Source organism: Choloepus didactylus, chromosome 1 (assembly GCF_015220235.1).
Source record: "Choloepus didactylus isolate mChoDid1 chromosome 1, mChoDid1.pri, whole genome shotgun sequence".
NCBI classification, from domain to species: domain Eukaryota; kingdom Metazoa; phylum Chordata; class Mammalia; order Pilosa; family Megalonychidae; genus Choloepus; species Choloepus didactylus.
In genome coordinates, this window is record NC_051307.1 from 24,761,458 (window position 1) to 24,778,960 (window position 17,503).

Sequence of the window (17,503 nt, forward strand, 5' to 3'; positions counted from 1 at the left end):
AAAATAAAATAAGCTAGAGATGTAGTATTAAACCATGGGGATTCACTGATTCATCTGTAGTTGATGTGTATGTGTCTTGACTACTTAGAAAAGGTCCTAATATTGTAGATTATAGAATTTACAGAAATTATAAAAACCATTCATTTGTTCATTGATTCATTCACCAAATATTGAGTCTTTTAGGTTAGTGCTGTGTAAAAACAACAGAAATGTCCTGTTTTCATGGTACTTTCACTTCAATGGGAAAAGATGGACATGAAAATGTTAAATACATAATAAATATTATGGAGATGCTAAAGGTGCTAGCAGAAAGTACAAAAGTTGGAAGAAGCAAATAAGGAAAACAAAAACACACAGCATACTGGTTCAATTTTTCTGTGGTCTTTTAGACTCTTTTGTGAACCTACATTGCCTCCTTCAGGGATACTTCACTGACCACACCCTCACCCTGCCCTCTTCTAGCCACATCTCTGCCCTCTGCTAGCATCCGATGCAGATGTACCTCTTTCACTGTGTTCACCACGTTATTAGAAATTATCTCTTCATGTATCTGCTCTATCAACTGAGGGTGATGATAGACGTTACTAATCTTTCAACCACTGTCACTAACAGTTCAATTGTATACATACGCTTATTGATTTGCTGAAGTTTACATTCTTGGGAGCAGGTACGACGAAGAGCAAAAGTTTCAATTTATGGGGGCAGAAAGACTGAATTCCATTCTTAGGCTCTCATTAACAAGTTTGTTGTGGGAACTGAAAAGAAGGGCATTACATGAATTTGGGGTACTACTGATTTGGGCACTAAGCTGCAGCAGGTGTTTTGATGCCCTGCATCTCTTCCTTTCTGCCCATTTCAGTGGACATTCTCTTGGTGCTAATGCCCATCTCCCACTGGCAGCTGTGTTGTGTTTTCCTGAGAATTGGCTCAGCTAAGTGCAGACAGGAAGTGGTAGGGCTTATATCCCTGGGGACAGTCCTTAACAAAGGACGATGGGAAACTGGTGTAGACATGCTTCATTTCTTTCAGAGGATTGATTCTGGGAGAGGTACTGTTTGCTTCCCAGAGGGTCCAGTAGAATCAAACTCCCATTTATGTAGTCCTTTTTCTCCTTTACTTCTCATTCATCCATTCCCTCACTCCTGCTTCTTGGGATCTCATCACAAATAAACTATCTGCACCCAAGCCAAGTCCTTGTCGTAGGTACTGCTGACAGGGAGAATTTAACCAAGACACCAGCTTACATGACAGAAGACTGAAGCAGACTTAATTTGGACAGTACTTTCTGCTCCAGGTGTCCCACATAATGCCCAATAAAATTTTCCTAACAGCCTGTACTTCCTTGATTATGGCTAGGTCCAACCATGGACAACCTCACCTACATTTTTGTCTTGGAATATTTTCTCTCTCTTTTCTGTGTAAGATTTACATAATTTCAGTCTAATTTTTGAGAGGTCACTGTTCCAGTTTGCTAATGCTGCTGGAATGCAAAACATCAGAAATGGACTGGCTTTTATAAAGATTTATTTGGTTACACAGTTACAGTCTTAAGGCCATAAAGTCCCCATCAACAAAGGATACCTTCACTGGAGAAAGGTCATTTGTATCCAGAAAACCTCTGTTAGCTGGAAAGGCATGTGGCTGATGTCTGCTTGCTCCCAGGTTGTGTTTCAAAATGGCATTTTCCAAATGTTGCTCTTGGGGGGAGTTTTGTCCCCTCTTAGCTGCAGCTCTCTCCAAACTGTCTGCACTCTGAAATGTCACTCTTAACTGCACTCTGAAATGTCACTCTTAACTGCTCTTGGGGCGTTTGTCCTGTCTTAGCTTCTCTGGAGCAAAAGTCTGCTTTCAAAGGCCAACTCCAAAATGTCTCTTTAAGCTGCAGCTCCTCTCTCAGCTCCCGTGCATTCTTCAAAGTGTCCCTCTTGGCTGTAGCAAGCTCACTCCTTCTGTCTAAGCTTTTATAGGGCTCCAGTGAACTAATCAGGGCCCATGCTGAATGGGTGGGGCCACACCTCCATGGAAAACAACAAACCAGAATTATCATCCACGGTTGGATGGGCTGCATCTCCTTGGAAACTACCCAATCTAAATGTTCCAACCTAATCAACACCAGTATGTCTGCTCCCACAAGACTGCACCAAAGAACATGACTTTTTCTGGGGGATACAATACATACAAACTGGCACAGTCACTCTGGGCAGGAACCATGCATGAACCTAGGTAATACCCTAAGAGACAAGATCACACAGATCTACTCGGAAACCTTTATCATGCTCAATGGTAGGTGCTATAAGTTACAAGATTTCAAGGATCTTGATCAGAAAGAAATTTGTGAGTTGAGTTTTCCTAAGTCCTTCAGTCTTCTGGGGGTTACCCTGTCCTTTAAAATACAAATTCAATAAATGAGCCCTTCTTGCACAAATTCAATAAATGATTCACTCAGTGAATGCCCTCCCCTTTATTTGTACAGGCAGGGGGGTGAAGGGGAATGGGTACCAGATGTTCTTGGTTCTTACAGTTTCCCATTCACCATGCCTACCTTACTTTCATCACCTCTGGATGTGTCATCCTGCTGGCACCTGTCTCCTTCCCAGACCAATTCATTCAAAGTCAGAAAGTGTCACCCCTCTTCTAGTCCCCAGTGTATAACCACCCTAGAACTATTAAGGAAAACTTACTTTCTCTGAAGGCTTAGTGATAGCAACAAGGAATTAGAATCAAACCAAATAAATCATGCTCTCACAAGTTCATTGACCATTTCTGCTCCAAGGGACACTTACCTTTTTATACTATTTTTATGGCTCCTGAACTGCTGCCCTCCTTGTGAATTTCCTCTCTCATTGCAGAGTCTCTTTTCTCCTCTTTACTCCAGCTTTCAAATTCACCCTTCCCCATCTCAAACAAAGCCCCTTTTAAATGGACTTGATTACTGAATGAGGAATTTACTGATAAATCAGTAAATGGAACACTTTAGCTTCCTTTTTTTTGCCAATCTCCTCATTCCAGACTCTGCCTCAAACATTGTCTTTTATGACAGAAAGTCCCATTATGTTCTCTAAAAAAACATGTCAGTTAGCCATGCATATTTGGCAATCCAAGAATTGGTAGAAACTTTGAAATTCACAGCTTTCCTTTAATTGTTCAGGTGGTCTCAAGGCCAAAGCACTGCTCATGGCCCTCCTACTGGGGCCTTTATTAAAGAAAGCGGGATAGCAGCTGACTTCTTTGTCCCTTCCCAAAATATAAAATCCAAGGATGAGATTTAACCTACCTGCCTCTCCTTCCTCCCTCTCCCCCACCAAATTCAGCTGCATGAGACCTCAGAGGATTTGCACTTTCTGATCTGGGATGTGTTCCCCTGGATAGCCTTACTCTGTGTCTCTGCTGGATGCCTCAGGTTCACATCATGGGAAGGGACCAGAATTGAGAATGAACTTGGAAATTATTAGGTTAAGAAAAGGGGTTTTTATTTTTTAGAAACTGTATCAAACTATATATTTTTGAGTTGGTCTTGGGATACTGCAGTGACTGCGCTCCTGGTTCTGCACCATGGGGCCAATGGAGTTTTCCTAAAATTCAGCAAGCCAGACTCTGATTTCTAAGTGTGGGAGAAGGGGAAATCAGAGGGATGATAGTGCTACTTAATAGGATTATTCAGATCTACAGATTCTTTCTCTGTACACTGTAGATACTACATATACCTTAAATTACGTGTGTGTGTGTATTTGTGTGTGTGTGTGTGTGTGTTTTAGATGAGCTATCAAATATATACAACTTGACCCACAGTATTAGTTTTCAAGTCAATGGCAGGAGTGGGACCAGGCCTTCAGGTCCTATTTTCTTTTTTATCTTCTTCAATATAAGCTGTTTTTAACTCATAGTCCTGAGCATATTAAAATTTAACTCAAACTCTCAGCCAATTATAGCACAGAGTTTGTTCACGTGCTGTTAGAAGACTTAAAATAATACACAGGTTAAAAAAGGTGTAGGAATTATTGCTAAATGGCAGTGAAAAAGATAATGATAAAATAGAAATGGAACATTGGTCTACATAGAGTTAAATGTCTTTAATTTTTTGATTGAATTGGATTGGTTTTCATGCTCCCAAATAGTTGACTTGGCAAAGAAGTCAGATTGAATGTGGTTTTCTTGGCCATCCTCAGGGCAGAGTCAAAGACTCAGGTCTAAAAGTTGGTGTTACAGAAGTTTCTAGAATCCACTGATGTAATAGGCAGGAGGAGTCCTTTGTCAGGAGCAGTTTTGAGAGGCACCAAAGGGCTTCTAATGTCTTTTTTTCTTTCTGTTTTTCTTACATTATTTACTACATTTAGCAACTAGCAATGGAAATCTTAATCAAGCCTCCAACTCCTTCTCAAACTCATTTATTCAATGTGATTCCAAGGTCTTAGTAGTTCTTGTTAGTGATAAAGTTCGATGCCGTCTTATTGTTGATATAGAGCTGGCATATAAGTAACCTCAAATCAGTGAGCTTTCACCACCAGTCTCAAACAAGCCAGCCTGGCTACAACTTTTTCCAACTTAGCTATGAAGTTTTCATTGTCTTGAGGATTAACTAGAGTAATTCTGTACAGTCTGTTCATCTATACATCAATACAGTAGCTTTCTCTCCACTTCCAGGCAAAACATGCTGGCAAAGATGCTAGTTAACACCTGCTGCAGGGTCTCTGAGTGCCACTGGAAGATCATGTTCCAGCTCAGCTCCTGGATCATTTCAACCCCCAACTTCTCCACTGATTTCTGCACACTTTCCACATGCTTTTTCCGGGTTGCATTCCTCTTCTCAGACTCCGTGCTGTATCTGTGAAACTAGCAGAGTTCTGCCTCCCAAGTTGTGCTGTGGCTCAGGAATTCTGTAGATATTGGGATGTCAAAATCAGACTGTTTCTATGCCTCTGTTTCTTTCTCACAATCACAAGTAGTTTTATTTGGCTACATCTTGCCTATGAGACTTGTGATGCTGGGTTTTCTTCCTGAAGACCTTGTAGGTCCCAGTTTTCTGATACTTCTACTTCATGTAGCATTCCTTATCTCTGTCTGCATCATCAAGATAGTGATATTTTTCCTCAGGATGCAGTTTACTCCATTCATTGTCCAGCATCATAAAGATTTTTTGGAAATGGGTCTTCTGGTTTCTTTTGTTAAAGCTAATCTCAACAGTCTTTCATGAACTGTGTGTATCCCATAAGAGAGGATTTGGGTGCATTACTGTCTTGAAGAGATTTCTTCCTATTTCTTACTCTGGACTCACCTCCTCATTTACTTCCTTGTTCCTCTTCCTGCCTTGATTCATTGCCCTCTGTCATATATAAAGAATCATTCTGAATGAGCTGACTTTGGGATATATACTACACAATTCTGGATTGTTGGTGGATGGTGTGGCTTCATTACTATATCATTACTATTTGGAACATCTGGGTGGTTTAACCCAGTTGTGGCCTGATCAGTACTTTCCTTGTATCCATACACATTTGCAAAAAAGGGTAGAACTAGTCATCAAGCTTTCCATCTCTCTATATTTTTGCTCTTCCATTGTCCTTTCTTCCTTCTTGATATTCTAAGATTTCTTTATAAAAAATCATTTCCTTTCCATTTATGGAATTGTCTTTTGTCATTCATTTAGGGTGGGTATACTGGCAATAAATTCTCTTCGTTTTTCTACATCTGAGAAAGAATGTCTTGGTTTTCCTTTCATTCTTAAAGTATATTTTTGCTGGATATACAATTCTGGGTTGGCAATTCTTTTCTGTCAGCAGTTGAAAAATGTTTGCCACTTCCTTCTGACCTTCATGGTTTCTAATGAGAAATCCAATGTCATTAAAATTGCTTTAACTCTATAGCTAAGGTGTCATTTCTTGCAGCTTTTAAGATTTTTTTCCTTGCCTTTAGTTATCAGAAGATTGACTATCATGTGTCTTGGCATAAATTGCTTTGGGTTTTATCTTGTATGGGCTCACTCATCTTCTTAAATTTGTGGGTTTATGTCTTTTGTCAAAGTTGGGAAATTTTTAGCCATTATTTCTTCAAATACTTTTTCAGACCCATACTGCATTTCCTTTCTTTCTGGGACTCCACTGATACATGTTTAGATGTTTAGCTATAGTCTTACTAGTAACCCAGGCTCTCCTTTTTTTTTTCCAGCTTTTGTCTTTCTCTTTTTTTATTTTATTTTTTTTTGGATTGGGAAATATCTATTGTTTTGTCTTTAAGTTCACTGATTCTTTACTCTGTCTTCTCCATTCTGCTGTTCAGCCCATCCATTGAGGATCTGCCCCTCCTCACTCCCCTAGTTATAGTATTTTTATGTCTAAATTTTTCATTTGTATCCTCTTTATGTCGTCTGTTTCTTTGCTGAGACTATTTCTTTGCTGAGATTTTGTATTTTTTTCTTTCAAGCATGTACCTTATTGCTTGCTGAAGCATTTTTGATTGCTGTTTTAAACTCATTGTCAGATAATTCCAATGTCTGTGTCAACTTGGCACAGACATTTTCTCATTTATGTTGAGATTTTCCTGGTTCCTGGCATGATGAGAAATTTTTTATTGAAATTTAGACATTATGGGTATTATGCTGTGAGACTCTGGATCTTATTTACATTTTCTGTTATAACAGGCCTTCTCTGACACTGCTCTGGTGGGTTAATTGGGGTTTATTGGTTAATAAATAATTGGTTAATAGTTGTTTAATAAGTGGATTAATTGGTTTCTTATTCAGACTCCATCAACATCTGGAGGATAGGCGCTCCTTATTACTGCTGGGTGGGGTGGGGTTTAAGGCTTTCTACTAGGCCTCCACTGATAACACTTTGGCTGGCAGGGACAGGAGTGCCTCACTACTGCTCCTCATGGGCCTTCCACTGACAGAGTTATAGGGGGTGTCTTCCTAACTGCTGGGCAGCAAGAAAAGTCCTGATTCTCTTCTAGGCTTCTGACACCACTCAGTGAGGAAGAGGAGGAGTGGGTTGGAAGTGTTGCTTACCAATGGGGGATGAGAGTATGGCCTCCTTATTGTCTTGTAGGATGAAAATCACCACACCCTTATGGTTCTTCTTTGACCACCATTCTCTTGGAGAGGTTGGGGTGATTATTATAGCCAGGTGGGGGTGGAAGTCTAGGTTCCACATTTTACCTTTGATGTGGGGATAGGGTTGGGATGGATGCAGTTTTTTTCTATAATATGTGATAGGAGTGGAGAGGTTATTGTCTAAAAGCTTTCTGTTTTGCTAGGATGTCCCTGTATTGGTCCTTTGGCTTGAGAAATCACCCTCCCCTCCCCTCCCCTCCCCTCCCCCCCCTTCCCTTCCCTTTGTACCCACTGGCATATCTGGGTCGCTGGCTTCTCCAGAAACCCATCTGGGATATATGATGCAGAAAGAAAACTCAGGGGACTCACCACCATGTCTTTCCATAGGTCCCAAAAACCCAATTGGACTGCCTTCTTCCTTCCTCTTTTCAGAGCTTTCTTATGTTTGTTTTCTATATAATGTCCAGGTTTTTTAGCCCTACTTGGTGGGAGGAATAGAAAAAAGTACCTCTACCTTATCTTTATGGAAGTGGAGTCTCTCTGATGTATTTTAAGATAAAGCATTTTTGGAACATTGTCCAGCAGTCCCTATCTAACCAAACCTTTGGGTTTCAGAGGCTCTTAATATCTTGGCCTTGATTCTCTCACTCTCTGGTTACTTGCTTTAGGCATAACCCTCAATACGCAGAGAAGTGTCTGAGCTGCGTAAGAGGTTGTATCTCGTACTGCCCAGGCTGCTGCTACATTCCAAACTCACACCCCCACCCTTTTAGCATTAGGTATGTATCTTTTCTTATACTTCCTTTATATCATTCTCAATGTATATCTCTGTACTATGCTGAAAAATTGAATAAATATTCTCTAGGGTCTGCAGAACAAGTACTAAAAGAGATACAAATAATTTCAATTATGCTATAATTTGACATGCTTTAATATTAGTTCAAGTCAAGCTTAAATTTTTTATTTAGTGATCTCATTTTTAAATGGGTTTATTTGAATTTTATGAATTAATTGTTTTCTCAAAAGAAGATTTTTTGATTCTCTTTGTAAGAAGACAGTTGTGTGTTTGTGTTATATTTCTGAATAGCAAAGATGAAATGATGTTGAAAATAGTGCAATAAATTAAAAAATTTCACTTTAAATACTATCTTGTTAAAAAACTGCTCATATAATTACTTTTAGTTCCGAATGCCTTATTATTCATCATAATTACTGTTTTTCTTGGTATTGAGTGTCAAGAAAGGCCAGACAGAAAGAATACTAAATAGAATGGTTAGTAGTGCAGAAAGTGTGTTTAACCCAGACCTGTAATATCAATTAAATTAATATTAAGGCTTTGTGATTTTCTTTCAAAATGAATCCCCCCACCTCTAAATTGTCTTTGACAAGCTACTTCTTGCTACCAGCATGTCTCAACGGATGTGTACTGACTGGAAATTTTGACTGTCTACAAAAGTGTTTATTGAATTTTTTAATAATATGATTATATACCAACAAAAAGCAATCATCACTTTCATGTTTGTTGAGCAATTGCTCCTATTGGACACCACAAAGTCAGGCTAAAGAATTCCGAAGAAAGAGCAAACTACAGTGTTTTGCTTGGGTAACACATCCATAGACACTAGGAAACAAATAAACCAAACAATGAAAACCAACCAACAAACCAACCTCAGATAAAAACAAATTAAACATGGAAATAAAATTAGAACATGTCTAATGTAGTTGGAGAGAAAAATCATAAAACAATGTGCATTAAGCACAGTTCTTTTTTGAAGAGTTAGTGTCTACCTTATCTCTTTATGCAGTTTCTCCCCCTTACACTAGGAATTAAGTGGAAGAGAGATGATATCCTAGTTTGTATGTTTCCTTAATTTATAGACAAAGGAAACCTGAGAATGTGAAAAGAACTTCAGGGCTCATATTCCAACTGCCTGTCCACGGAGGAAATCCTTCCTCAATATCATGTCTGTGTAAACTTGAGCAGTAGCAGAGAACTGCCTCTTGGTTGTTAGCTTCAATTGTTGGGAAGTTTTTCCCTGTATCAAGCTGAATGGTTTCTACATGTTGTTCTCATTCTGTACTTAAAGAGCAATTCTAGAGTTCTCTGAGCTTCTTCCTGGTGAGCATCTGTCTTAGCTTCTGGTTACTGGACTTTCCTGACAGCATGGCCCCCAAACGCCAGTCTTCACTCCTGCCTCAAATGAAGAAAGTAAAGCTGCTTCCTGCCCCCAAGCCAGAGGAAACATCAGCCGCTCTGGACATGCCAAAAGGAGAAAAAGAACAGCAGGAAGCAATTGAACATATTGATGAAGTACAAAATGAAATAGACAGACTTAATGAGCAAGCCAGTGAGGAGATTTTGAAAGTAGAACAGAAATATAATAAACTCCGCCAACCATTCTTTCAGAAGAGGTCAGAATTGATCGCCAAAATCCCAAATTTTTGGGTAACAGCATTTGTCAACCATCCACAAGTGTCTGCACTTCTTGGGGAGGAGGATGAAGAGGCATTGCATTATTTGACCAGAGTTGAAGTGACAGAATTTGAAGATATTAAATCAGGTTACAGAATAGATTTTTATTTTGATGAAAATCCTTACTTTGAAAATAAAGTTCTCTCCAAAGAATTTCATCTGAATGAGAGTGGTGATCCATCCTCAAAGTCGACTGAAATCAAATGGAAATCTGGAAAGGACTTCACGAAACGTTCAAGTCAAACACAGAATAAAGCCAGCAGGAAGAGGCAGCATGAGGAACCAGAGAGCTTCTTTACCTGGTTTACTGACCATTCTGATGCAGGTGCAGATGAGTTAGGAGAGGTCATCAAAGATGATATTTGGCCAAATCCATTACAGTACTATTTGGTTCCTGATATGGATGATGAGGAAGGGGAAGGAGAAGAAGATGATGATGATGATGAAGAAGAAGAAGGATTGGAAGATATTGATGAAGAAGGGGATGAGGATGAAGGGGAAGAAGATGAAGATGATGATGAGGGAGAGGAAGGAGAGGAGGATGAAGGAGAAGATGACTAATAGAACACTGATGGATTCCAACCTTTTTAATTTTCTCCAGTCCCTGGGAGCAAGTTGCAGTCTTTTTTTTTTTTTTTCCCCTCTTGTGCTCAGTCGCCCTGTTTTTGAGATCTCTTTTCTCTCCTTTACACCATGGGTCTCAACTTATTTTGGGGAAATACCTTGTGCAGAATACAGTGGGAAAAGAATATCTACCCATTTCTGTTCCAAATTCGTTTTTATACCTTCCTGTCTTGGCAACAACAACAAAAAACTTTATGGAATCAACACACCACCGTGCTCTGTGGGAAAAAAAAAAACCTTCTGCTTTCTTCACTCAGCTGGAAGCTGGAGGGTGCTAGGCCCCTGTGTAGTAGTGCATAGAATTCTAGCTTTTTTCCTCCTTTCTCTGTATATTGGGCTCAGAGATTACACTGTGTCTCTATGTGAATATGGACAGTTAGCATTTACCAACATGTATCTGTCTACTTTCTCTTGTTTAAAAAAAGAAAAAAAAAACTTAAAAAAAATGGGGTTATAGAAGGTCAGCAAAGGGTGGGTTTGAGATGTTTGGGTGGGTTAAGTGGGCATTTTGACAACATGGCTTCTCCTTTGGCATGTTTAATTGTGATGTTTAATGGACATCCTTGCAGTTTAAGATGACACTTTTAAAATAAAATTCTCTCCTAATGATGACTTGCCCTGCCACTCGAAGGGAGAATCAGCAGAACCTGTAGGATCTTATTTGGAATTGACATTTCTCTATTGTAATTTTGTTCCTGTTTATTTTTAAATTTTCTTTTTGTTTCACTGGAAAGGAAAGACGATGCTCAGTTTTAAACGTTAAAAGTGTACAAGTTGCTTTGTTACAATAAAACTAAATGTGTACACAGAAAAAAAAAAAAAAAGAGCAATTCTAGGCTCTCTTCCAAGTGATGGGATTAAATGCTTTACTCTTCTGCAGGTTAAATATTCCCAGTGCCTTCAATTATTCTATATTGACAGCACTTCTAGATATTTTACCATCATCATAACTCCCTTCTTTTAATGATCCCTGTTTTACAAATGCACCTACCAAAATGTGATGGGAAGGTTGATTTAGGGAAATTTCAATCCAGTCCAATTCAATCCAACCCAATCTAATTCAATCCAATCCAATTCATTTCAGCCATTCAAGAAACAGTTATCAAGCACTTATAATGTGCTAGGCACTCTGTTAGGTCCAAGGACTATGGCAGCAAACACTTCTCCATCTGTCTTCCTAAAGATCACAGTCAGAGAAGACAGGCATTCAATGAGTAAATACACATGTGATAAGTGTTACAAAAGAGGTTGTAAAGTACTAAAGCAAAGGGAATGTAATTAATTCTGGAGAATCATGGAGGGCCTCCATGATGAAGAGATATTTAGGCTAGGATCTGAAGCCCAAGTAGAAGTTAACCAGGATAACAGAGGATTAGGGAATGAAAGTTGCATGTGTGAAGAGTTGGGATTGAGAGGTGTCCCAGAATCCAAGGGAAAAGAATGTTTAAGAAGAGGATTCCAGGCTCCCACATCAGTAGAAAAAGTCCCTGGTGGCTGTCACCACAGGGAGTAAGGAATTCAGCTGTTCAAAAAAGAACAAGCCCCAGGCTCTCCATTATGTGTCTTGCTATCTAACTTTCTTGCTATTTCCTGTGTGTGTTTTTCATCATAGTTTAAAAAAGCTGTCCTGGTCATGTCAGCATATTATATGAAAAATAAATGCTTTAAAGATGTCATGTTTGAAGAAGTGATCAGGCAGGCAATCTCTCTTTTTCCTGCTTTGCTGTATTTCTGTGCCACATGACGAATCAGATAAATAGTGAAAAGTATTCAATAGATTTAACACAAAGGAATTCATTGATTTAGAATAGAATAGAAGAGCCTTTCTAGTGGTTTAGTGGGAGAGGAAGTCAGATTGCAGTGGATTATGGAGTGAATAGGGAATAAAGTAGTGAATAACAGACAACACAGGCTCCCTAAGCAAGCACAGCTATAGATGGCAAGAGAGAGAAGAGTAACTATCTAGAGGAAAAATGGAATAAAGGAAGGTCTGCTTTTTTTAAGAGAGGGGAGACTGTGGCAAGCTTAAATTTTTCTGGAAGGGCACTGGGATTGAGGGAAAGTTTAAAGATACAGGAAAAAAATTCCTCCAAAGGGGGCCTCGTATATGACCTTTGGTTGTTTCCAATTTGGTTTGGAAGGCGAATTTAATATATGAGTAACAACTAGTGGACAAAACATACTATTATAAAGAACCTAGTTGGATGATGTAAAATAAATAAATAAATAAATAAATAAATAAATAAATAGAAAGTAGTGCATGTGGAGGTGATAATTGAGCAGAATGGACAATACATTCAAAAGCCTCATGGTCAACTTGGGCTGGAAGTTTTAGAAATTGGAAAAATTTTGAAGCTTGTCTTCCTTACTTTCAAGCAGTTTGACTCTGGGCAAGTTACTTAACCTTTCTATACCTTTGTCTTCTGTCTGTGAAAAGGGGATAATAATGCTTAACTTGAAGTTTTTGTGTGTGTGAAGTAGAGATAGGTTTTCATTAAGCTTCTAGTATGGTTGATATGCAATAAATGATGATTTATCTAAAGACTTAATAGAACACTTGGACATTGAAGGACAGAGAGACTATTACTTTACCATGCTTTGTGCGTAGTAGCTGTTCACTGAAAAACTGGAGGAAGAAGAAAGGAGAAGTGAAATATACATAGTGAGCAAATATATGAAGCTAAAAAAACACAAGTGAGGGCAGGTGATGACAAATTCAGTGGGCCTTCAGGTCATGTGACAAAGTTTTATTGTGTTCATGATGTTATGAAAACCTGGGATATCAGGAACTTGAAGACTAATTCATATATCGTAATTCATCATATAAATGTTAGTGATTCTATCTGTCATAGCAGGTGCAGATCTCAGTCCAAAAGAAACCAGGTGTGTAAGAGATATAACTTTATTTTCCTCTGTAACTATTCAATTTCTCTTTGAATCCTCCACTTTCCAAGATGTCAGACACTAAAACTGTCATAGAATTCCCTCTCTCTTTTCCCTGATGTGTGTCTAAGTTCAGGGAGAGATTTATGTAATTGCAAGGTGTTTATGACCCACCTTGTCCTTGAGTCATCTGCCCACAGTTATCTATGGACAGATCCATGGTGCTATTTTGTCCTTGCTCGCTGAGACAACCCTTATCCTTGTCCACAGGGAGTTCAGGCCCATTGGGTCTCTTGGCTACTTCTATGATAAACATGAGAACTATGCCATCATTCTATGGTTTCCATACTATTCCCTAGCAAGAGACTTTCCCTGGGAGTCGTCTATAGTTGCATATGCCTTGCCACTTTATCTGTGACCTTATCACTTTTTTGAGTTTAGGATCTAAGAAAAAGGGCAAATATCCAAATTGGTTCTCTGTCTCCTACACCAGTGTGAGGGTCTTGGCCCTCACTGAAATTCTCATCTGGAAAGCTGTCAATACTTTCTCTCTAAACCACCAATATCTTGTCTTTCCTCTGTCCTCCCACAGCCTAGGAGACATTTTTCTAGTCTTAAGGGCAAATCCCTCCTTGCCTAAATCTTGACAGTTTCCCCCAGATTCATTTTTACCTTTAAAATAACCCATTTAGGGATTTAGGATTTTGGAAACATATTAACCAGAGACTTATAAAAGGTTTCTGTTTTCCACCTCACCCTGTCACCCCCACATCCTGAGGAAGTAACTCAGAATGGACTATTTGCTTGAATTGGGTGAGCAGGTGGAAAAGGAAAATTGGGGAATTCAGGGCAAAAATCCATTTGCATTTCAAAAATACCATCCAGTGATAATGACAATTGCATTAGCTTACAATTGGCCAGTTTCCTCCAGCAATGCACTGCAGCAGATTTTTATTCATCTGCCTTCTTCATCCTCACTGCTTGAAAAAAATTTGTTTATAAATTCCTTTAGGGTAACTGATGAAAATTCAGATTAGTTGACAGAAATGTTAGTGTCTGGCAATTCTGAGATCATAGTGGCAATATTTGAAGATGGAAATATGGGTCTTACAGCTCATTTTACAAAGGAGCTTAACATAATCCAGACTTTCTTCCCTTGGAAGAGTCCTGAAAAATCAGTATAGATTCTGGTCCATGGCTCCTTGGTCACTTCTCAAAGGTGTAAAATTACATTTGATAGGTTTCTGCTAAGTAGTCTAGCATATACTATCTTTACTTAAATTTGTGTTCATTATAAAAATCAATTAACAGCTTGGTAGATTTTTACTTTTAGTCAATGCCTCTGTGTAAATAATTCCCTTACCTGTGTTATGCAGATTGAACCAAGTATTAGCATGAGTTCCATTTGAAAGTGAATTTCCTAATCTAAGGAGTGTTATATGGGTTTCCATGTAAGACAATTTAGCATCCTCCAGAGATCCCTGCAAGACTGGATGTTCTAGCATTAACAGTTTCAGTGACACAGCACAATATAATCAGGGATGGCAAGGTGATGACTCATGTCATAATTTTTCAATATTTATTTTCTAAATATATGAACATGTATTTGGTTATAGTCTTTGGACATAATTCTCAAGTACTACATAGAGGAATTAATAATTAAGTGTAGTACAACCCTTTGGGAAGAGTTCCTAGAAGCACAAGTGTGAAGGCAGCTGTAGTGGTGGAATAGTGCCCTACCCCCAGATTTGTATCCACCTGGAACCTCAGAATGTGCCTTTGTTTGGAATAAGGACCTCTGAGGATGTAATTAATTAAAAATCTTGAGAGGATATCATCCTGGACCTAGGGTGGGTCCTAAGCCAAGACTGAGGTCCTTATAATAAGAGAAACAGATAGATGCACAGACCCAGAGGAGACATAGGCAGAGTGAAGAAGGCCATGTGAAGACAGAGGCAGGGTTGGAGTTATGCTACCGTGAACCAAGAAACACCTGGAGCCACCAGGAGCTGGAGGACACAAGGAGGATTCTTCTGCAGAGTCTTTGGAGGGATTGTGGCTCAGACGACACCTTGATTTCAGACTCCTGGCTTCCTGAAGCATGGGAAAATAAATTCCTGTTGTTTTAAGATATCATGCTTGCAGTACTGTGTTATGGCAGCCCTAGGAAACTAATATAGCAGCTATAGAACTTCTTGTCACCTGTGATAGCAGCAGAGCCTTTTGCTAGATTTTAACTATGAATATAGTATATGCAATGTTATTCTTGAAAAATTGGTGTCTTGGGCCATCTGGCATTTTGTGGCTAGGCACTGCACCAACCCCACAAGGTGAAGTGTCAGGGGAAGGAAACTGTGGTTTATTTCATTGTATTTTGCTAACAAAGGCTTAGAAGTCAGTCACAGCATGACACGCCTGAAACTGTCCTCAAATTGGAGAGTCCACACTTAGACAATGGATTAATGAAAGGGTTGAGCAATGAGTGTGTGTTTGCGTATGTGTATGTGTAATATATGGAGGTATCCCAGGGATCTGTGAACGTCTGTTTTGTTTTGTAGTGGCTAAATCATAATGTGGTACCCAGGAGCAAGAGTGAAGTAATTCAAGCAGACATTTTAAAAAAACATTTTCAAGAAGAGTGCATATTTCTGTTGTTCTTCTGATTCAGAAATAGGATGCATAAAAATAAGGGAGTTCTCCCCCAATTCTGCATCTCTGAGTGTCCAGCATTAGTCCTGCAATCAGGAGCTCATTCACCTAGGACTTCCAGATGACTGAAAGGCCTTTATCAGAAGCATTAGAAAATTCCAGGGGATACAGAATTTCCAAAGCACTTAATTGAGAAGGTCCCACGATACATTTCAATTGTTTGAATGCCTGCAGAAGCATGTGTAATGATAAAAATCATTCCTAAATTTGGACCAGAACTTCACAGAGTAGGCTAACAACAAGTCTCACTTGTATTCAAAGTCAGAATGTTAGTGTGGCAATTTCAGGAGTCAAAGAGATCAGGGTGAATTTGGTCCCTGACATTCAATACACCTAAATGGGGGGTGTGGTAGTTTGGAGTTATGTACCTCAGAAAAACATGTTCTTAAACTTAATCCATTTCTGTGGGTGTGAACCCTTGTGAAAAGGACATTTTTTGATGAGGTTATTCAGATAAGGTGTGGCCCAAGATCAATGAAGGGAGGGTCACACACAGAGAAAAAAAGTCACTGAGGGAACAGCTCAGAGCTGAAGGTAAACAGAACCAGAAGAGAAGGGAGAGGCCAGAGTAGGCTGCCATGTGACAGAGGAGCCCAGGACCAAGGATCTCCAGCAGCCAGCCCCAGAATGCCACATTTTTCTGGGAGAAAGCATCTCCTTGATGATGGCTTGATTTTGGACTTCTCCTAGCCTCAAAACCGTGAGCCAATAAATTCCCATTGTTTAAGCCAACCCATTGTATTTGCTTTAGCAATAAGGAAACTAAAACGGTGGGCAAATTACTAAATCCCCTTAAATATCAGTTTCATTATGAAGAGAATAATGAAAGCATTGTTGTAAAGATTAATTGAGAAAATAAATATGAAATTTCCTATCATAGATCTAGGGCTCAATAATTTTTAGGTGAATTTTTTAGGGAATTTTTCAACTATTTAAAAATCCCCATTTCTAATATTTTTGAACCAAATTAGACACTTGGTAGAGTATGGTAAGTAGGGTATAAATTTCTATGTGAATTTTTACTTCATTTATCAAGTAATAAACGTCACTTTTTCCCCCATCTTCTAATATGATGGAAAGGATAAGTGTTTCTGATTTATGTGTATGTTTTCCATTTCTTGTTTCACCCTCTTTGGTTGAAAGAGACGAAAGATGGTTACAGGAGAGGAGAGGGTGCAGCAACAACAGTGAGACAGCTCTGTTTTCAGCGAAGTAGAGAGTGTACATTGCTTAACAAGATGCAGACTCTTAAATAAGGTTGAATTTGAGTCTGTCTCATTCATTTGGGAGAACACACTGGCTGTTCTTCTTCCAGAATGTGCTGGTTAGTTTGCAACCTGATATTTAGTCCACATGGACATAGCCAGCCTGCAGTTTCCAGAAAACTTTCGGAGTCATTTGGCCTTTCTTTTCATCATGTGCAGAAGAAGCTAATCATCTGAGCACTTGCTTTTGAAAACCCTTGGTCCTGAATGATTAAAGATTTTTTTTATACATTCTTAGAGACCATCTTTATTAACATTTATTTATTCATACATTCAAGTGTTCATTTATTCATGCATTCATATATCCATGCATTTAAGAAATATGTTAGATGCTGTAACAGGTAAGGCACTGGTCTAGATTACCTGGGCTGGGTAACTCACCTGGGCAAATGCTCAACAAGCCTATCATTGTTATGGGACTCATGGTGTTTACTCTTCAAATGGGAAAGCATTAAACTTAATGAAATATCACATTATCACAATACAGGCAACTTATCTTTGGAG

General features: G+C 38.9%; 1 protein-coding gene and 1 pseudogene across 1 annotated transcript; one reads left to right on the forward strand and one right to left on the reverse strand.

Moving 5' to 3' along the window:
• Positions 1-4,484: 4,484 nt before the first annotated feature.
• Positions 4,485-5,530, reverse strand: LOC119505482 (annotated as a pseudogene).
• Positions 5,531-9,197: 3,667 nt separating this feature from the next.
• Positions 9,198-10,192, forward strand: LOC119527290 (protein SET). The gene has a single exon (XM_037827198.1). The coding sequence runs from the start codon at positions 9,210-9,212 to the stop codon at positions 10,077-10,079; it is 870 nt and encodes a 289-aa protein (XP_037683126.1). The 5' UTR covers positions 9,198-9,209; the 3' UTR covers positions 10,080-10,192.
• Positions 10,193-17,503: the final 7,311 nt, after the last annotated feature.